Here is a 22,949-nt window from a genome sequence, read left to right on the forward strand (position 1 = left end):
AAATTCAGAGGCACATACAGATTTGTGATGCACATAAAGCTAAGCTGGTGTTATGAACGTGTGTCTGTGTCCCACAAGTGACCCACTTGTGGGACACCCCCGCGCCGCACGGCCACCAGCTGCTGCGTGTGCCCCCCTGCTGTGCCCTCTGCCTCGCTGCCTGCCGCGCTGCCGGCTGACCCTGCTTTCACTGCTCAGTTCTGTTTTTCTAATCATTTGTGCTTGTTTCTTTCCTTCGTAGTTTTTTTGCCCGTGTTAAGTGTCTTTTTTAACCATCATTTGTGCTTGTATTGTATTGTTTTACCTTCGTGGTTTTTGCCCGTGTTAAGTGCCTTTTTTAACCATCATTTGTGCTTGTATTCGCAGTCTGCCCGTCCCCCTTCGTGCTTCCCGCCTTCCTCGCCGCCCCCCGCTTCCCGCCACCACCGCCGACCCCGCCCCTTTTTTCTTCTGTTCCCTCCCCGCTCCCGCCTCCCAGCTGCTCCGCCCACCCGCGCACTTGGCCTTAAAAGGCGACCGTGCGACACAGGTGAGTGTGACCCACTTGTGGGACACCCCCGCGCCGCACGGCCACCAGCTGCTGCGTGTGCCCCCCTGCTGTGCCCTCTGCCTCGCTGCCTGCCGCGCTGCCGGCTGACCCTGCTTTCACTGCTCAGTTCTGTTTTTCTAATCATTTGTGCTTGTTTCTTTCCTTCGTAGTTTTTTTGCCCGTGTTAAGTGTCTTTTTTAACCATCATTTGTGCTTGTATTGTATTGTTTTACCTTCGTGGTTTTTGCCCGTGTTAAGTGCCTTTTTTAACCATCATTTGTGCTTGTATTCGCAGTCTGCCCGTCCCCCTTCATGCTTCCCGCCTTCCTCGCCGCCCCCCGCTTCCCGCCACCACCGCCGACCCCGCCCCTTTTTTCTTCTGTTCCCTCCCCGCTCCCGCCTCCCAGCTGCTCCGCCCACCCGCGCACTTGGCCTTAAATGGCGACCGTGCGAACGCGCAGCGTTGACGCGCAGCGGGCGCGCCGATTGTGCGCCGAAGGCGCGCCAAAGGTAAGCCCGTCTGCGCCCGTCCGCGCCTGGACCGCGCCCAGGGCCAGGACCCCTGGCCCCCACCGACAGAAGCCGACCCGACGATCCTACAACGCCGCCAATCTCATCGCACTCAACACCGGCCGCATCCCTGGATGTCATCGAGCCGCCCCGAAGCACACCCACGGACCCTTCAGCTGCTACGCCTGCAAGTTCACCTGCACCCGGACTCATCCTGCACCAGCACTCGCCAAGCCGAACATCAGCAGCAACCACCTAAAGTGCATCCTGCTCAACACCCGCTCCGTCCACAGACACGCCGTAGAACTCTGGAACCTCCTCGACACCACCGCCCCTGACGTTGCCTTCCTCACCGAGACCTGGATGAACGCCTCCTCAGCCCCAGACATCGCCATCGCTATCCCGGAGGGCTACAAGATCATCCGGAGGGACCGCACCGCCAACCTGACGGGAGGAGGCATAGCCATCATCCACAGAGACACCATCCGCATCACAACCAACACCGACGACACCCTAACCACCGCTGAACACCTGCACTTCCAGATCCACACCAACCCGAAGACCACCCTCAGAGGCACCCTGATCTACCGACCCCCGGGTCCACGCACACGATTCAGCGAGGACATCGCCGACTTCGTCAGCCCGCATGCCCTCCCCTCCGCCGACTACATCCTCCTGGGGGACCTCAACTTCCACCTGGAGAACAACAGCGACCGCAACACCATCAGCCTGCTCGACAACCTCGCCAACCTCGGACTCAAGCAACTGGTGTCCACCCCCACCCACCTCGCCGGACACACACTCGACGCCGTCTTCTCATCCAGTAAAGACGTCACCTTCAGCCACGCAACAGGACTCCACTGGACGGACCACAGCTGCGTCCACTTCAGCTTCAAAAGAACAACGATCCACCACCACCAGCAACAGGTTGCCCGAAGAAGCTGGAACAAGATCACAGCTGACCAGCTCACCGCTTCCCTGAGCCAGCACCCCCCCGCCAGCTCAGCGAACCCCAGCCAGGCCGCCGTCAACCTCACGAAGTGGATCAACAACGGCGCGGACGAACTCGCCCCTCTGAGAACCCCGCCCTGCAGCAGAAAAACACCATGGTTCACCGACGAACTAAAGAGCTCCAAGAAGAACTGTTGAGCCCTCGAGAAAGTCTGGAGAAGGGAACCAACTACGGACAACATGACCACCCTCAAGCTCGCCACCCGGAAACACCACCAACTGATCCGCGCCACCAAGAAAAATACATACAAGGACCGGCTGGACAACAACGCACACAACTGCAAGGAACTCTTCAACATCGTGAAAGAGCTCTCCAACCCCAACGCCGGAAACAATGACATCACCCCGTCGCAAGACCTCTGCAACTCCCTCGCTTCCTACTTCCACAACAAGATAGCGGACATACACAACAGCTTCAGCAACCAACCAACGCAAGCCACAACCGCAACAACGCCACCCACCACCACCCTCCGCACCTGGACCCCGATCAGCACCGAAGACACCATCCGCACAATGAACTCCATCCATTCCGGATCTCCGACTGACCCCTGCCCTCACCACGTCTTCAACAAGGCCGACGCTGTCATCGCACCCCACCTGCGGGACATCATCAACACCTCCTTCGACACCGCCACCTTCCCTGAGAGCTGGAAGCACGCCGAACTCAGCGCTCTTCTCAAGAAACCCACAGCAGACCCCACCGACCTCAAGAACAACCGACCCATCTCGCTACTCCCGTTCCCGGCCAAAGTCATCGAGAAGACCGTCAACAAACAGCTGGCCGCCTTCCTCGAGACGAATGGATCCCTCGACCCCTCTCAGTCGGGCTTCCGAGCGAACCACAGCACCGAGACCGCCCTCATCGCTGCCACCGATGACTTACGAACTCTGATGGACAACGGAGAAACAGCGGCCCTCATCCTCCTGGACCTCTCCGCGGCTTTCGACACTGTCTGCCACCGCACCCTAGTACAGCGCCTCGGCAACATCGGAATCCAGGACAAGGCACTGGAATGGATCACCTCCTTCCTCGACGGAAGAACACAGAGAGTCCGCCTACCACCGTACAAGTCAGAGGCCACCAAAGTCATCTGCGGCGTCCCTCAAGGATCCTCACTGAGCCCCACCCTCTTCAACGTCTACATGAGCCCCCTCGCGGCCATCGCACGCCAACACAACCTCAACATAATCTCCTACGCCGACGACACCCAGCTGATCCTCTCCCTGACCAACGACCCCGCCACCACCAGAGCCAACCTGCACGAAGGGATGAGAGAGGTAGCCGAATGGATGACGACCAGCCGCCTGAAACTGAACTCGGACAAGACGGAGGTCCTCATCCTGGGCTCCTCGCCCTCCGCCTGGGACGACTCCTGGTGGCCCCCCGCCCTGGGCACCGCACCCAAACCAACGGACCACGCACGCAACCTGGGCTTCATCCTGGACTCCTCCCTCTTAATTTAATTTAATTGCGGGTTTATATAGCGCTAGGAATCGACTCCCGGAGGAGTATCTCCACGCTTCGACCGCTGGGGAACCCGTCCTGGCTCACCCTGAGAGATGGTCCCTGATGGGTATCTCTAAGGTGCGACCAAGCATCCCCGGCGGTCTGGGGGGGCCGTTGTGAAGATGAGGCAAGCTGATGCCCAGAGTTGCCGAGTGTGGTTTCTGACTAGAGTAGGCACCGAGGCGAGAATTATCGAGTCCGCTGACCCTGGTCCACGACCCTGCCGCGTCGGGAATCGAACCCTGGTCCCGGGCCGTTCTCTGCTTACGGGTCTGCCGCCTCTAACCAGTGAGCCACACTTCTCCTCTCCATGACCAGACAAGTAAACGCCGTCTCCTCGTCTTGCTTCAACATCCTGCGCATGCTACGTAAGATCTTCCGGTGGATCCCCACCGAGACGAGGAAGACGGTCATCCAGGCCCTCGTCACCAGCCGACTGGACTACGGCAACGCCCTCTACGCCGGAACCACCGCCAAGCTCCAGAAGAGACTCCAGCGGATCCAGAACGCCTCGGCCAGACTCATCCTCGACATCCCCCGACGCAGCCACATCTCCGGACACCTGAGAGATCTGCATTGGCTCCCGGTCAACAAGAGAATCACCTTCCGTCTCCTCACCTACGCGCACAAAGCCCTACACGACCAAGGCCCGAGCTACCTCAACAACCGGATCAACTTCTACACTCCCAAGCGCCCCCTCAGATCAACCAGCCACGCCCTCGCCGCCGTCCCCCGCATCCGAAGAGCGACAACAGGAGGAAGGTCCTTCTCCTACCTGGCCGCCAAGACCTGGAACTCACTCCCAACCGACCTGCGCCTGACCCAAGACCACCTCTCCTTCAGGAAGAAGCTCAAGACCTGGCTGTTCGAGCAGTAGCGGCACCCCCCCCCCAACCCAGCGCCTTGAGACCCTACGGGTGAGTAGTGCGCTCTATAAATGACCTGATTGATTGATTGATTGAGTATGTCAGAGAGCCTGGGAGGTATGTGTAGCCCTTCTCCCTAGTGTGCAAATAATTAGCTCTTCGGTGTGATATAAAACCACTTTCCCAGAAAAGACAATAGTCCTGGGCCTGCTAGCGGGAAGGATGCAAGAAGTCATTACTGGCTCACATGGATGTGGAGGAGGGGACTGTACAGGAAAACACATGGCCCACATGGCCCTGATGGCCCAGACTCAGGTCAGGCTTGAACCTTCCACAGTAGCATATCTATGGTGCTGTAAAGTCAAGGTGGCACCTTTAAAGCGGGGAACAGCCTTTACGACGCGGCTGTTACACCGCGTGCCGTTACAACGCGTTTTTTTCAACGCAGGTCTTTACCACGACTTGCGCTGGGGGGCGCTGCAGGACAAGGAATTTTTTAATTTACTATCCAACACCTTCCCTACTGTACGTAGGCTGGTGTTGGAATAGTAAATTAAAAAATTCCTAAGTCCGCACCCCCTCCAACGCAAGTCGTGGTAACGACTTGCGTTGAAAAAACCGCGTTGTAACGGCACGCGGTGTAAAAGCACGCGTTGTAAAGCCGTACAACCCTTTAAAGCTGTCTGCTACCAACCAACCTGTCTCTGTTACCAGCAGAGGCACCACCTCAAACAAGCCAGAGCTTTTTTCCAGGGTTTCTTCCCACATCTAAATAGTTCTGTTTCTACAATGTTGATAGACTTCCCGAAACAAGGGTCCCTGGGATAATTCACCGTAAATCAATAGAAGGCGCTGAAAATAGAGGATGGTTTGGTTAGTTCTCACCAATCATTGGTTTTAGTACTCTAAAATAGAGGTATCCTAAAAACAGTTCATGAGAACTCAACCGGTGTTGGATAAGTGGTGATCTCTGCTGCCTGTGTCTGCCTTTGGACAGTTCTGAGGCTGATCCTGCTTTCTCCTGAATTGAAGCATGGAAGTGACTTTGGAAGGTAAGACCCGAAGACCGCTTATAGATATAAAGGAAAAGAAAAAGGTCAATTTTGGAAGAACCAGCTCATCAGTTGGGAGTGGACTGGATTGGACATTGCATGGGCCCAGGTTGTGGTGACTGGTTGAGCTTCCCTCTCTTGCCGTCTGTTATCTGGTCTCCAGGAAGAAAATAATGACAGTGTGTGAGGTTTTGGAGTGACCTGGAGGAATATATCCAGCATCTAAAGCATCTAGAGGTGTTTGTTGTGGCCTGTAGGGGGTCTGTCACCCCAGTGGACCTATCAGGAAGTTTGGAAGCCATTGAGGCTAACAGTCTGGAAGATTAACAACCCCTTCCCAGCCTTCCAGGCCTCTCTTAAGGAGACCAGTGTGCCAGAGCCCATGGCTCATGTGGTGGTGGTGTGTCCCTACACATGTGTAAGCTAGAGCGACAAACCTGGAATGTTCTTTCTTACAAAGGAAAGAAATGGGGCAAGGTGGGTACCTGTACATTTACACTTATGAGCAGTGCACTGTTCATAAACGTAATGCACTGTGGCCATATTTGAATTTTTTTAAAGTTGTATTTACAATTTAAATTGGCCAATGGCTACTTTCCAATGGAAAAATAAGAAAAAGTATGTATGGGAGCCTAAGGGAAAAAGAGGAGAGCGACGCATTAGCAGCATGCAGCTTTCCGGCCCTCACAAAATGCAGGGGTACCCCTTTTTTGCCTATTCCTATTCTAAAAGGATGGCAAAAGCCATTACAAATAAAAAAGATACTTTGCACTCGAAAAACATGTGATTTTGTGAATTGCAGGCTTTACGAATACAAAATATCTTTGTACATCAGGCCCAAAATGACCTTATATTTGTATATTCCTATATTTTGTTCTGCATTTTTTCTTTGCCCAGTTCTACAGTCACTAATTAATTAAACTGCCATCTTGAATGTGACTCTGACTAGAACTAGCAGCTACAGAACATTGACATAGTATATGGTTCTTATTTCTCAGCAGCATTACCAATCTCTCCCTATTCTTTTCCGCCTCCAGATTGTTCACAGGCCTCCTAGGGAACCCCCTTCGGACATTTCAGTGATGTCATCAGTGATGTCATTTGAGATTTCATCAGTGATGTCATCAAAGATTTCATTAAACCTCTCATGAGTCATGTAACCTCTGAGGCCATAAGCAGTGCATGGCGAAGGCACAACTTGTGGTTAGTAACTGACACATTAAAGAAGTTGTCATGTTGTGTTATACCTGAACTTTAACTGTATTTTTCCAGTGAATTCATTCTGGTGTTGTATAGAAGCCTAACCACAACTTCAGATTAACCTTATGAGGCTTTCAGTGATAACCTGGATTTTAGATCATATTTAGTGTGGACCTGTCTTTTCACATCATCATCTGTTTATGACTAACCATTACACCACACACAATTTGGCTGTGATTAGCAGGGAATAGCTTTCGGCTCTGTATAAAAAAACTTGTAGTAGACAATTTAAGCCTTCTTATACATGGCTTGTAAGTATGTGATGCAGAAGTTGACTGCATATCATGATGGAAGGCCCCATAATTTATCTATACAGATGATTGTGTATACAAACACTGTTTCCAAACCATCAGCACAGCCAAACTCGGCTGTCCACTTGCTCCAGCTGTATTCAGAAGTGTGTAAACCACAGGGCCAGGCCCTGAAACTCAACATCAGCATGCCTCCTTTAGCTGTGCACAGTCGAGTGTAGGATGTAGGGCGTGAACGCCAGCCAGGCTCTGTGACCCACTCGTCACATGCGTCCAACCCTCACCGCCCATTGTCTTCAGTTGTGCACAGCGGGGGTGACCAGGGATCTAAAGGCAGGACACTGCAAAGGTGGAGTGCATGAGCTGGCTTTCAGTCAAGTTGTGCACCCCACCACCCACAGGCGTCTGTCCTCCGTTATGCACAAAATTCAAGTTCACACAGAGGGGGGTCAGCGGCAGAGACTGACCTGCAGACAACTCACTATGGAACCCAAAGTTGTATGTGATATATTGTGTTGATTGTTGGAACCGTGTTGGATCATGCACAGCAGTAGCCCTTCAGTCCATGACTTTAGCCCCTGTGTTAGTCTACTGGGTGGGTGGAGATCATGAATGTACCTTTGGGGACCATGCACATCAGGACCTTTCTCTCCTTGAAGCTTGCCTCGGAGCTGGTCTAATGGGTGGGAGGAAAACTTGACCACTGTGGGACATTCACAGTGGGACGATCCAGCCCCTGAAGCTTGCCACGGTACTGTCTAGTGAGTGGGTAGACGTTTTGCTGGCACGGAAAACATCCATTTCAATGCAGTCATTACATCACACTGCTTTTACAAGGCTGCTGTTACTATGCAGGTGCCTTTACATCGCATAATTGAAAAATAACAACCTAGGCAACTATAATTTAAAATACCTTAATGGTAAAAAATGATGAATAGTTGGCTACAGCTGACTAAAAGACATGGTTTTTTATTTAGTAATTAAAACAGTTGACAATTCATTTACATAAAACAAAATTAGAGTTAAAAATTCACAATGTACATTATCATAAACACCATAACACAGAAGTTAACAAACAGTATAAAAGGATTCTTTATCTATAGTAGATAAGTGGCAGAAAAATAAGTCTTATTTTTCTGCCACTTATCTACTATAGATAAAGAATTTTTAACTCTAATTTTGTTTTATGTAAATGAATTGTCAACTGTTTTAATTACTAAATAAAAAACCATGTCTTTTAGTCAGCTGTAGCCAACTATTCATCATTTTTTACCATTAAGGTATTTTAAATATTAGTTGCCTAGGTTGTTATTTTTCAATTGTACTGTTTTCCCTGACCTAGGAATTATAAGATTCATATACTCAGGGGGTCCTTGCTAAATAAACACAGCCTTTACATCGCATGCCATTACAACCCATGCATTACAACGCATGTCACTACAGCGCATGCATTACAATGCATACCATTACAACGCGTGCCATTACAACGCATTATAAGGTAAGCAATGGTGTTTTTTTTGTTTTAAGGTGGGTATGTGGTTTGGGGTACATGGGAATAGTAATTTTTACCCCTACACTATCCAACACTTACCCTACTTTTGCACTCACTGGAGTTAGAATAGTAATTGTTACCCCCTACGCTATCCAACGCATACCCTACTGTTACCCTAAAAGTATTATGTATTGTAATGGCATGCGTTGTAATGAAATGCATTGTAATGGTATTTTTTTTAAATGCGTTGCAATGGCATGCGTTGCAATGTAATGGTAGGTGCACTGTAAAAAACGTGTTATAAAAGCATGCGTTGTAAATGTTTGCGTTGTAACGTTTTCCTAGCTGAAAATAAAGAGTTCCTTTTTCAATTTCATTTTTTTCAACATTTCATTCACAACTTCCCACTGCTTGAAAGTGGATCTCTGCTCTCCTGGGAAGGCCTCATGCATGGAGCTCCTATTTATTCCCATGTCGAGCCTTTGGAAGGAACAGGAACTGGCACTTTAAAGGAACATATATGTAACTTCTTTTATATTCTAATTTTTTAACATTTCAAATTCTGCCTCTGTTTGCTTTACTAAAAATTTAGGAATAGTTTAGACAGCTCTGAAATCTGTTTTTTTAATTGGCTACTTTACATTTGTATTTCAAAAGTGAGGAAATCCAGATTTCGATAGTTTTCACAATATTTTTACAACCTGATCATAAAAAGGAGACTATATCAGTAAAATACTGCTGAGGTGGCACCCTTCCTCGAAAAAGCTGCTGAAGCCTTGTATGTCAAACTGTTGTTTAGTCATAATCTCAGACCTGTTCCAGTTATATTTATCTTAATCTACACCCCACCAGAAGTCATGAAGATTCTTGAAAATGTTTGTCGCAGAATCAACTAAAAAATGGAATGCTGTGGAGTTTGATCAAATCAATTTGCTCATACCTAAGTTTCTGGCAGACATAAAATGAATGTATTTGCCAGTTTGGAAACAACTAAATGCACAATAGATCTCATGTTGCACAACCGTTGACCCAATGTTCTGATAATTACCCAATGTACTGTTTATAATCGCAAGTTTTAAACTCTTTTTTAAATCTATATAAATGTTTTATATCTTTTAGGATTTTTTAATGAAATCGAATAAAGTATTTTGACTGACTGAATGTATTTGCCAGTTTGGAAACAACTAAATGCACAATCGTACAAAAATACAAGAAAATACAATACAACTTCTTAAAAGTGTACATTAGAATACAAAAGGAAATGCAAAGTTATATACAATTAATAAAACATCTCCTAATCAGCAAACAAGCTACCTGGATTTCAATTTGTGGAATCACAGAGCACAGGATTTGTATGAAAAATTGACTCACCTGTTCGCTCAGCTCCAAGGCCCTCAGCAGGAACCCGATCAGACACCCGGTGAGGACGGAGAGCATCGACAGGGTGAGTAGGCCATTTTTTCTCCAGAAGGCGGTGAACCACTTCCCAAGACTACCATACCTAAAAGAAAAGGTGTTCAGCAGGGCCTTCTTGAAGCGCTCCCACATGATGGTCCTGCGCCCCGCGCGCCGCTCCCACGGCGGGGGGAGTCTGCACTTTGGGTGCAGACTGCGTCACCGCCCTTGGACATCCTCCATCACCGGTGATGCCTCCAGCCCCGGAGATGCACATCCCTTCCTCGGTCCAGGGCTCCTCTGAGGCAGATCAGCCAGAGCGCAACCGCTCAAGCCAAGGAATTACCAAGGGTCGCGGGGAGGAGGGAGCGCGTTCCCAACCAGCTATTTCCGAATCCTCACTCTTTAATTACAACTGACATCTTAGCTGATCAGTCCTTCCTTGGATCAGTCCTCAGCTAAGTGGCTAGCGTTGTGAGACGCAAACATTGAACGTACAGCCTTTTTTAGTTATTCACCATGTTCCACAAGTTACTACTTGTGTAACGATATATCTGTAAGAGACATTAGTTAGTGACAGATTCCTTACCTTAGAATGTAAGTAATACAATCTTTTATTTCAATGATCGATAGAGTACAAAGGCGATGTATTATACTATTTAGAAGATACAATTCTGTAGATGTAAATCTTGTAAAAATAAGGTAGAAAACAAATTTCAACCATCAATGCTTTTTCCTCAGGAAATATTGTTCACCTCTATGGCGCTCATTCGAGTTTAGGTGTGAGGTGTGGTAAATACCTCTCATTCTGAGTTTTTAAATGGAAAATGAGGCATAACCTGAAGAATTGGGTTTTAACACAGTAGATTTATGGTTGAAAACTTTTGCTTTAATTTTAGTTCTTTTCCTCCAGTAAATTTCGGTATATTTGACCTGCCAGAGTTTATCAAGGGAAAACTGCAAGGGTGGGATAATTGTCACACAACTAGTCATTTCGACACGTGTTTGTCCGGCTGTCAGAAATGAGTCCTTAACTCCTAATGAGAGCTTATGTGTCCATACAATTTCCATGAATGTTTCCAAAAAACATAAATTTCTATTTGTGACTTTAACTTGTTTTGAGTCTTATCCTCTGTGTGTAGTTATCTTCGTGTGAGTAAAAGTGATGCAGAAGTGTCTTTTACACCTTATCATTGTCTGTATTGTACTGTTTTGTCACAGAGCATAACTTGTTCCCATTTTGATGAATAGGCGTGGTGCATTTGTATGGATAATACAGAAGTGAAACAGCCATGGTTCATGGTACTTCACTTCTCTGTCCTGCAAACAGTGAAAAAAGTCACGACATTCAGGATGCAGAGCACACATTTTCACCACCTGCTGACATTTCATAGAATGCATGATTCTCAAAAGATGTAAACTACACAAATCACATAATAATTCAGCTGAACATTTCCTAAACGACAAAACCACAGAAGCAGAACAATTTCACACAAAAACAACCACAAAACCATTCTGAGTGGGAAATTCTTCACTTGTTGGATTTTGCAGGTTTCACAGTGGGTCAGAATGCTTCCATCACCTACCATTATAATAAAAAGTGCAACCCTATACATTTTCAGTATCTCAACTTCCAGTCTAATAACCGAAGGCTCTATGCTTCTCTAATCTCCAAAGAAAATTGCTTTCACAAATGAGCCCTCGGCATCAGCTTCTATCACTGCCCACCTTACATTCAGTTGGACAATAAAAAAATTGGATTTGCTTTTGACCTTAAATTTCTATCTGTCAAGAATTGTGTGTACACTCGGATTGACCAGTGTAAAGCTAGTACTGGTAACTTTTCACACATTAGTGGAAACTTCTGCCACCATGGCGGAGATGCCCACACACTAAAGTATAGGGGAACATGTAAGTTTATGAATGTTAAAAAAAATATTTGAATATAAAGCTAAATATAAATCTTTATTCTACAAGTACAAATCAGTTTATTTATATTAAGATTATTTCCTACGGGGTGTTATTTTAAGTCAGGGTTGCCACTGTTTTCTATGGCAGTGTGTTGCAGTACCTGTGGGTGACCATGTGTGGTGCTCTACCAGGGCAGGGCCTTAGTACATTTACAACTGTGTGATAACTTTTTGGCAGAAGTAACTTTAGAAGTGTAGCTTGTGAATAGCAGTGGGCTCACTCTTATGCTAGGTGGGTGATTATTATAGTTCCATGGCCCTCCCTAAACTCTTCCTTACCCCTCCTTGAGCCCCTAGTTTCCAGCCACTACCCCCCCACCCCACCCCCCCCCCACTCCCAAGAACGAAAGCGAAGGGCACCTAGGTGAGCGGATTTTGAATATCCCGCCTCATTGGTTCCTACAGTCAGGGGAAAATAGGCGTGGCACCAATATGAAAATGGCCCAATTGTAGCAAGTCAGACTGCTAAAGAAAGGGGCCCATGTTTAGAAATTGGGGTGGTTTTGAACTTGGAAAGACAGGCTGTATAACTGTTCTGCAAGGTTTCTGGGACTGCATGGACTTTGAGCATGCTGCAGGAAATGTTTGTGGTAATATCAGGGAAACAACATTAAAAACCGGTCCAAAAAGACCGCAAAACAGGCCCACAAGCAGCCAAAACACAAAACCGCAAACTGATTCCTCACACCAGCCCTTCAGGCATCCCAGACTGCCCTACAGACCAGACCGGCCCAACCTACAGTGTGGTTGGAGCTACCTACTAATACATAGACAATACACAACTAACCCGGTGTGGAATAGGGCAGATGTAACACAACAAGGAAATCCACACATCTGTAAATTATTTTGAGGATGCGGGCCATATTAGGACTGTTGCGGTCTGGCACGCCACCGGAAGTAGCCCAGGCCAGGTACAGGGGTGTGGCACCCATTGCTGCAGCAGGGGCAGTGACACCAGGGTTCAGGGATGAGAGTGGACCACTGGAGTCTAATAGAGCAGCCAGTGTGGCCCTTTTCCCTTGCTGTCATTTGACATCACAATACTGATGTTCAGTGTTTAACTCACTGAGCCAATTTATATCCAGGGCCACTGAAATTATGTGATTGTGCGTCTGCCCCGATTTTCGCATAATTATACATTTGCCACATAATCCATCATCTGCCGCATAATCTGCCGGATTTAACAAAAAAATTGCTTCTAGCTCAAACAGTTCAAAAGTTACTAAAAATGCAGCGAGTGGTGGAAGGCCCTTTGCAAAACAGGAATGGTCAACTTTCTGTTGCTTATTGCTAAATGTGGGTGTTAAATTGGTACTAGTGGGGTGCAACCAATGCCCAGACAGTGTTACCAAGTTTAAAAAAAGAAATAAATGAAGTAATAGAATTACAAAATGTGTTGCATAGTGCTACATAGTTTGGATTTTCTTGTCGCATAATTTACTCAACCCTGCCGCATAATTTGGCCCTCTCCTGTCGCATAATTCCAGTGGCCCAGTATATACCCGATTCAGTCCTGCTCACATGAATCAAGTTCGATAAACTTTGTACGGGCTCCTGCCAGGCAGAGAAAAAAGGTTTTCCTCAGCCCGAGTCCCCGAGCAGTGGCTGACTGCACGAGGCTTTTAAATCAGAAGCCCAGTTAATTAGTTAATGGTAATCTGCTGAGCGCAGCTCATGACATCACGCGACCTCCGGTAATCCCCTGATCTCCGGCAGGGGCTAATTTGAATAATGTACGACGAGCAAAAGAGGCCGGATGCGCAGGTGGCATTTTTACCTGACGACAGCTGAAATTAATAAAAAATCATCGAACATAAAGGTTGGTGGAGGTACCTTCTAAATGTATTATAAATTACATGTATTGGTGAGAAGTCAGATAACTCAGCGAGATAGCCAAAGAGAAACACCGAGATTATCCAGAGATGTAACAGGGCGAGGACAGCAGAGACAGACAGGGAGATGTGGAAAGACAGAAGGGAGGAGAGAGACACAGGCCGACCGACAGGAACAGGAGAGACACAGAGGCAGAAGACAGACTAACGACAGACTGACCGATGACAGTCAAATGGCAATCAGACAGGCAGACAGAGACATATGAGCCTATAGGGAAACAAAAAGTAAAGAGTGGAAATAGACAGATAGATAGATAGATAGATAGATGGATAGATGGATAGATGGGTGGATGATGGATGGATGGATGGGTTGAAGACAGGGAGGGAGGGAGGGATGGATGGTGGCTGGGTGGGTGAATGGGCGGGCCGGTGGACCGACGGATGGATTTCATGAATGGCACAGGTGTGAAGTCTTGGATAACCCCCTCCCCCCCACTCCTCCTGAGCCACAAATACCGTGTGGTGTCAAAAGCCCTTCCGCTTGCGGTCCTGATGAGGCTAAATATAAAACGCGGCTATATCTGGGCGCAGGGGGGGGTAAGGTGTGCGCGCGCTGTGCTTCTTGGAGCGCTGCGTGACCCCCGCAACATGTCTCGTGTAGCTATTTCTATGTTGAGTCTGTGAATGAATGTAGAATGATGCCCGGGTTGTTTCTGGAAACGTGGGTGTTTTTATTTATGCAAGTGTATGAAACGTGTGTCTATGTTCAGTCTACGTATTTCTGACTGTGTGTTGTGGATGTATAGAAATGTTGGTGTGTGCTTGCATGGGTGTTTTATTGTGTTTTTATTTCAGTTATAGTTGTGTTGTGTGTACTGATGTGTACGAGATATGGTTGGATTTTGCAGGTATGGATCTGTGTGTGTGTGTGTGTGCTTTAGGGCATAGACAAATGGAGTTGTTATGTTTTTGTCTGTCGGTGTGTCAGTGCTTCATTTGTAAAAAAAAAAAAAAAAAGAAAAGCGCCAGGGCCCTCATCAGGAGGCCACTGCAGCTTGCAACACACATTTCATTTCCCCTGCCATGCTGCCGGTGATTGTAACAACACAACTACCAACCTTCACACTCCCACAAGTGTGACAATTCAGACTATTTCGGGACCCCCAAAGCTATGAGAATGGCCTGGGCAGCAGATAATAGTTATTTGTTATGTATATTTAATTAACTGTTGTTGTGGTCATCTCTAAATTAACACAACACCGATTTATTGGGGCCAAAGGGACTTTTTAAGACCAGGCTCTGACACGTTCCCTAATCAAACTTAACTACACAAAAGTGTCAAAGGGTCTAGAAAGAAGTAAATGTATACGCAAAAAGTCAAATAAACAAGAACACCTCCCACGTGTATCTCTATCTTGGGTCACCCCGTCTAAAACCCGTATAAAGGTCAAATGAGGATGCCCATCAGTCACCACACGGAACCGCCCTTCATCATTTGGGGTTCCTTCATGACCATTTATGAAAGAGCAGTTATTTTATGAAAACTGTCACTGACTACTTTTTAATGTTGGAGGAGTGAGTAGCATCAGAATAAAGATTGTTTTCAGTACTCCCTCATCCAATTTTACCACACTTTTTTCTTGTTTTACACACCTTTTCTGCACTGCGACATCAGTCACTCTCTTTCATCAACACCCTCATAACAGAGTAGCTTGACCACAGTGAGACCTGTCTGACCGGGCGAGGGCTGTTACCATCTGGGCCCTCCCCCGTGAAAGTTAAGGGCATCTCTAAATTAGCCAGACAGCGCCACCTTGCGGCAGACTGTTACAAGCCTGATGTTGACAATTAAGTGCTGGTGACGAGCACCGGAAACCACCGGGTCAAATTAAGCACTGCAGTGTGTGTTTATATTCATAGACATCCCGTGCATGGAGCTGTGGGGTGGATGCTGGCATGGTTGTAGGCATTTCTATCTATGGACGGGGTGTCTATATGTAGAGTTATTTTTGGTATGTTTAGAAGTATTTTGTGGTTGTGCATTATCGATGGGGCTGTGTGCTTTTATGTAGGGGCTTGCATGCATTAGTGTCAGGGATGTGTACAAGTATAGATTTTTAGGGTTCTCTGTGATAACTTATTTTGAGATCACAAATGCATTATACCCATATTAGGAGCAAGTAAAATTTTACAGAATCCAATAATAGTATCCATAATTATTACAGATTTGTAATTTGTGAGGGCCATGTTGTAGGCGTCCCTTCCAAATAGCTAGCCTCTATGGCAACTGTTTGTGAATGGATTTCTGGCCGCGAACCATTAGATGTGGTAACCTATTCTGAGGTCGCAAATGCTGTGATTCGTAAAATAGGAGTGTTTGCGACTGCAAAGTTGGTTTTCCATACGTACAATCCAATTTTAGGAACTGGTAAAATGTTACAGAATCCAAAAATTAGATTAAGAATGAATATCAATTTGTAATTTGCAAGGGCCGTGTTGTAGGCTTCCCTTATGTGTCAATTGTTTGCGAATGGATTTCTGGTTGCAAACCATTGAAAAGATACTGAGCACCAAGAATGAGTTGGCAGGTCATTCACAAAAGGGAAGAGGTCCCTTTTATTACGTTTTAGCTGTTTTTAGGAGCTATGCAGCTAGTTATCAGTGAGCTTGTCTGGGAAGGATCTTATTTAGCATGCTTATTGCATTAGAACAGTAGCTGATTATTTCAACATAGGCAACATATTCAACATTATAGTCTGTTGAACAACTCTCTGTCAATATTTTCGGTAAACATAGGGTTGGGAGCTTGGCTTGTTTTTTTTCAGTGTCAGAGAGCTGGGATCATGCTTAGATTGCTGTTTTAGTGGCTTGATTTATGTCCCCTGAACTCGTAACATTTAATGACTGTAAAGTATTAAGGGGCAGATTTACAAGCCCCTGGCATCTCATTTACGCCGCCGTTTCGTCACTTTTGTGAAGCAGCGGCAGCGCAAATCCTGCGCCATGGTGCGGGGTACTTACAACATGACGCATCTGGGAGATGCGTCACGTTGTAAAGCCCTGCACCACATGTAGGCGTTCCTGCGCAAGGGGGGGGGGCATTCCGGCGCAGGAACGCCTCCTAAAAGTGGCTGAGTGAAATCTACAAGATTTCACTCAGTCACTTTTAGGCCCATGCTGCGTCAAAACCCTGCGCCTGCCTGAAGCAGGCGTAAGGATTGACGCAGCATTAACTAGATAGGGCCCCCAGAGCATTGCTGGAGCTGCGTCACGCTTGCGACGCAACTCCAGCAATGCGCCACTTTTACGGCACAGATGCGTCAGGCATCTGTGCGGTTTTTGCCCCATGGTGCGCCGCATTGTAAATGCGGCGCATCCATGATGGCGGAGCTATGGCGCACAATAACTGGCGCATCCCTGCTGATTTGCAGGGATGCGCCAGTTATTGTAAATATGCCCCTAGGTTTAAATCTAAATTAAAGGATTATTAGAACAAAATGAATGAATGTTTTTGAAGCCGGCCTGGGATACAACCTTTGGTGAGCTAATTGTGTTTGTTTCATGGACAGACAAGAGTGGAAATAGTGCACTTCTGATTTTGCTGCCTTCTTGATTGTATGATTACATTAAAAGCTGGGACCACCTAGAGTTGAAGTAGATAGGACAGAAAAGTATAGTTTACTTCCTATGGCACAGACATCAAGCGGTTACTAAAGAAGCAAGAGGACCAACCAGCATCCTTTGTTCAATGACATCACTGGAGGCAGAATCACTGGAAGTGACATCAGAAGTGGCATTGCAGTAAATGACACATGCACAAACATTCAGAATCAATGCAAAAGTAAGAATATAGCTTCCAGTGTTTGAATCAAAACAGCCACACAGTTTGTAAATTCTTTTATGAACACATTGTTAATTATATTTTGTAAAAAGAAGAAGAAAAAAATCTCCATATACCATAACTAAAAATGTAATGCTTCCAGGGGACATGTGTCATCCACTGGTGAAAACTGTTTAAGTCTGCATTTATAATAGGCCCGAATTGTAAATGTATGTCTGGTTTCAAACTAAACAACACTGCCCACTTTAAGGGGTTCCCACTGTGGCTTTTGCAAATATTTATCATGAAAACAGCAAGATTTCCAAACGTTGTGTCGTTCTGAAGGGTTAGTAGGACTTGGGCAGGGTCATACATGTCTTTGGAGGCTGACATGTGACATCGGCCTTACAACGCGTTCTTTTAAGAGGCATCAGCCTGTCAGAAATTGAACTCATTACATTGCCAGTAGACCAAGACCTGCTCTTCATAAGCTTATTACAGTCCAGAGGTTACTTAACTAGCCACCTCTAATTAGGAATGGACATCACTATTCTACTACACACATTTATAATAGTTCCTTTGTGATGTCACAGCGCCTGCTGCTCCATGAGGGCAACTTTTTTCCATGTGAGTAAAATTAACTTAAAATGTGTTATCACACAGCAACAACATATCTTTTCATTTATGTATGATAAATTGGGGGGGCTAATGCGGTCATCTATGTGCACCTCAAAGGTAAAAGAACTGGACCCAAGTAAGGAGAGCTTTACATATTTTCCCTCTCAGGTTAATAGAATGAGAAATTGCGGTTTAGTAAAGAACGTTATTCACAGCATCCCAAAACTGTGGCTGCAAGTGCTTTAAAAACCAGTAGAATAAAAAATGTTTATTGTCCGGTTACCTAAAACAATACACAACAATTATTAAGAACATGATACAAAAAAGGGAAAAGTATGGCATCAAATATGCAAAACCCCGTCCGTCCTTCACACAGAATCGAGAATTTCAACAGTTACAGCAATTTTTCTTTACAATTATTAGTAATAAACAGTCATTTTATCATAAATAAATTCCGACGTAAAATTTAATTTCATTAAAGTATTTATACAGAGATGCACTACGCAAAAAAAAGGAAAAACTGAAAACAAGTGCCCGCACCAGCAATGAAGGTTCTTCCAACTTAAATTAGAGATTGCAGCTTCCCAGCAGATTGAACAAACTTTTTATTAGAACACTGGACAATTTTTAGCTGCAGTGAAGATAGTCAAGTGGCAGATGGCTATCATTTTGGTATATACCTTCTCCCACAATATTGCAGTGGTTGTCTCTCGGTTTCACCCTGTTTAATTTCGAGCTTTCTTCCCTCATTTGATGACATGTTCCTATAGCTGTACTTTCAGCTCTTCATCAATATTCATACCATATGGTTGTTTCGTCCTCAAATGTATGACACATTTTGACTCCAGTACATACTACTATAGTTGAATTAGTCTGCAGTCTTTACCACCTGTTGAATAGAGTCTGAGTTGTATTAAGGAATGCAAGAAGAAACAATCAAGTTAAATGGATGACATGGGACTTAGGCCTCCACTGGTATTGAAATATTACATTTGAAACATAATTGATATTCCCATACATATATAATGTGCTCCTTGTGGTCTTTCCTTGAAAAATCCTAATCATTAGTTGATAAGATTAATAGATATGGAAGAAAGTCTATTCATTGTACAGTCAGAAGGGATCTTTCTGAATGTCACTGCACATTCTAAACAACAAATTCGGACGGCAACTTTACATTAAACTGCTTAAAAGATGTGTGTGCAACCAATACAATCTGCATTTTAACATGGTTATTTTCACAGTACACATTTCTTATCTATTCTGCACATCTAGAAATATATGGCATATTTCATCTGATGGAGGAAGAGACCAGGATTTATAAGATGATTCAGGCAGGGTTGTGTTGTGTCATGTATCACAAGGAATAAACTACTTCACTCTGTACATAAAAAAGAATATTGCAAATCCACTTTGATTTCCCTGACCTGTTCAAGGAAGTAATCTCTAAACTACTGAATTTGTGGTCACATAACTTCTTGGTGGCTCAAAATATCCTTATAAATAAAAATTGGAAGTATTCTATTCTATACATTTCTGTCTGAGCAGACCTTGCTTTCATCATTTAACAATCTGAATGAGGAGCCAGGCTTTTTGTAATTCCTCATGTAGAGGTATAGAGTCCCTGCACTCAGACCCTCCATTGTCTTCTTGCCAGAGCCCCATGTACAATAAGGCTACAATAGGCAACAGCCTTACAATAACACTATACATATTCAAAATGGTGGCAGTCATAGGGAATGGCCTAAAAAATGTCCCTTTTGCTCCAGTGGCAAATGATCATTATGCCTCTGAGTATGAAGATCCTTGCACCTGGGCTGTTTCCAGATTATAGCATTGTCTTCTTAAAGCCAGCAAGGAGCTTTGACCAGTCTTTTCTAGGTGGGCTCCACCTCACTTACAAACCAAACCCGCCTTGCAATGGTTTTGGTCCATAAATACGCAAGGATTTCTCACTTCTTGCAACTTCTCTCTGATATGGCATTCTAGTTCCTAACATGTACACAAGAACATGTATGTGGGCTTTCAAAAACTGCTCGGTGAGCCCGCCCTGACCAGAAAACAGTAGGAGATCTACTTCTGACAAGGGCATATGTAAATCTATTTCCTGGGTTGGAAGGGGAAGGCCAAACCACAAACATTGGTTTTTAGTAGAGGGGAAATGGCTTCTCTACAAGGAAAAATAATCTCCACAGGAAGAGAAAAAAGAAAATATTTTAGTAAGTACATTTGTACCAATCTTTATTTTTCTTCCCTTGCGAACATATATATACATGTATTTTCTCTTGAGAAAATACAGTTCTTAAACTTTTGTTAAAAAAGTTAGATCATCTCTTCTTTGCACAATAAGCATCCCTATGGGGTAAAAAGAAAAGGCAAAGGTCACATATGTCTGTAAATGTGCCATTAAGGCCTGGAACAATTATCAGGATGTATTCCTTTTTAATGATAAGTTTGAAATGTAGACTATTGTGTTAACATTACATTAGACTTATAAATTACTTTTCGCTCTATCTGCATATCACTTCGTAGCCCGGCCAGCACAGTCTGAACCTATATATTCATTACATGTTTTCATGTATTTAAACGTAACTGCATGAGAAAGTGGGTTAGTTTAGCAAATACTCCAGCACCTTGTCCTGTCCTCACAACCTGGATGATTTGCGACAGGTGTTTACAGTGAATCTTCTCATCCTAGTAAATGCATGGCTTAGTCCTGAACTTACATGGCAAATAAAAGAGTGCATTTCGTTTCTGTAGAGCACTGACACAACTATGTTTCGGCTCAGTGCACATTCAATGCCAGTGAGCCTTCTTCAGGAGTCGTCTTCTTAGTTATTCTTGGATGGAGTGATCTCACAACATAAATCCATCTCCTCATATTGGCTTGCTTTATTGAAAGATCAGGCAGAGAGTTTGCATCAAAAGACTTAGACAATTCCTTGAATGCACGTTAGTTCGGATTGATTTCTAGAATGGAATACCGAGGACGTTCCTCTTCCAGCATCTAACATCAACCTAGACTGACTGAAACATAGTGGGATATTGACATGAGTAATGTATATTTTTGAGTTTATCCTCCCAACATGGGCACCCATATTTTGAGACTCATACTCATAGTCCAATATCTTATTTTTTAAGTTCTGTTCTTCCTTTGATAGGAAGCAGTTCCACATTTCAGCGTAGGGTCTACTTTCTGCCTCTGAACATCTGCAAGGCTCGGTGCTCTGTATTTAATTGGTAGATTCTGCACCAATTGAGGCAAATTGCAATTGTTAGACCAGATGAGGATAATGTCTTTTTTCCCAAGCGAGACTTCGTAGTGCTGTAATGGATCACGGGTTACATTTGACGATCCTTTGAATATCTGCCAGAAAGGGAACACATTCTCATCACTATTCAATAAATGTAAACATTTAAAAATACTTTTTTGCTCATTGTCTTGTTTTTAAGTTTCACTTTACTTTCTTTAAAGTCTTTTACAAAGCTGCAAAAATAAGGTGTATTCACAACACTTAGGCATAAGTCCACTACTATGCTGCTGAACGAGTACTTGTTTCTGAGGAGCTAGTTTCTTCCCCTATATTGGAAGTCGCAATGTGGCAACAGTGAAAGGGTACTATCAAGCTTGTGGAGCAGTGATGTTATGTTTACCCATCGACACTTAAGTCTAACAGATGTGAGTGATCACAACGAAAAAAATTCACGCAGTCTGATGTCCTGTGTCCATGTAAAGGGACTAACAGCATATTACACAGTACACAAACCTGAGCTTCCTTTATGTTGGATGAAGTTTAAAATTTTATAAACCTACAAATTCTACTTTGACGTTACTGATATTAGATCATATGTGAGTGTCACATATATCTCTTCCAAAAATGTAAACATATTTTAAGATTCAACATGTTTTCTACACTGTGCAACAGAAAATAAATATTCCACACTCATTCGGAAACAATATTTTTAATGCAATTTTCAGATCAGGATGAAGGCAAAATGGAGCAAACATTGTTTCTGCTTCCATAGTTACATGAAAGTCTTTATAGATGTGTATTTGAAGGCATGACACATTTAGAATATTTCTAGACGTTCGGGTTCATAGCTTGGAGAACAATTATGTATTGTAACAATAGGAACCAGGAGCTATTTTTAAGCAGGTCCTGCACACATGCTCCAGGGAACTAGTGAGAAACGCGGTGGGTATGTAGTTCCTAAGGAAGGTCTTTACTAAGGTGTGCCCTCACACACCCCGAAGGGTGTCATGCTTCATCATTGGGCCTGCTCCTCATCGGACCCGTGATGCCATGTCCGTCTGGCACCCGCGAAGGGGCTCTTTGGCAGAGATCTCTTGGGATGAAGCCGTAGGGTGAGTGCGGGTGTGTGGGTAGTGGGCTGGGTAGTGCAGTGGGTGATTGTATTAAAATAGGTCTAGGGCAGTCCTAAAAAAAGTGTTTTATTCTCAGGGAGCACTAGCCTAATTAAAAGTAGTGGGCCCCAATTGGATGTAATGATCCTATAGGGCTAGTGTGGTGCTAACGTCAAGAATAAATATGTAGCCATCCATAGCCACAGCTCTTTGCATCCTTATCTTGTGTAAAGCATAAAGTTCTATGTGGTGATGGGGATTTCTTTTTTCTATATTGTTTTTATTCTGATCTCTTGCGATTGAGGCAGTCTACACTCTGGTACATGTTTTGATCAGTGATTGAGGAGCCCACTGTAGGTCAGAGCCCATCTCTGATCATTTGAATGGAATTGGACTGATTTAGAATTTTGCGGATGTTGGGAATCTGCCAAATGGTGGCAGATGTGCTGTCCACCAACTTGCGGCTCTCT

The 22,949-nt window shown here is 44.9% G+C and overlaps 2 protein-coding genes across 2 annotated transcripts in view; both read right to left on the bottom strand.

Annotated features, from left to right (window-relative positions):
• Positions 1-10,026, bottom strand: part of LOC144799680 (excitatory amino acid transporter 5-like) — a 258,239-nt gene extending 248,213 nt beyond the window's left edge. The window contains exon 1 of the mRNA XM_078671162.1: positions 9,850-10,026. Within this exon, the coding sequence (XP_078527288.1) occupies positions 9,850-10,026 (177 nt within the window). The remainder of the gene's footprint in view (positions 1-9,849) is intronic.
• Positions 10,027-18,366: 8,340 nt separating this feature from the next.
• The window catches only part of LOC144799365 (uncharacterized), a 129,713-nt gene continuing 125,130 nt past the window's right edge, over positions 18,367-22,949 (bottom strand). Inside the window, exon 15 of the mRNA XM_078670632.1 lies at positions 18,367-21,480. Coding sequence (XP_078526758.1) covers positions 21,449-21,480 — 32 coding nt within the window. The 3' untranslated portion in view covers positions 18,367-21,448. The remainder of the gene's footprint in view (positions 21,481-22,949) is intronic.

The sequence above is a fragment of the Lissotriton helveticus genome, chromosome 12 (genome assembly GCF_964261635.1).
Source record: "Lissotriton helveticus chromosome 12, aLisHel1.1, whole genome shotgun sequence".
Classification (NCBI taxonomy): Eukaryota; Metazoa; Chordata; class Amphibia; order Caudata; family Salamandridae; genus Lissotriton; species Lissotriton helveticus.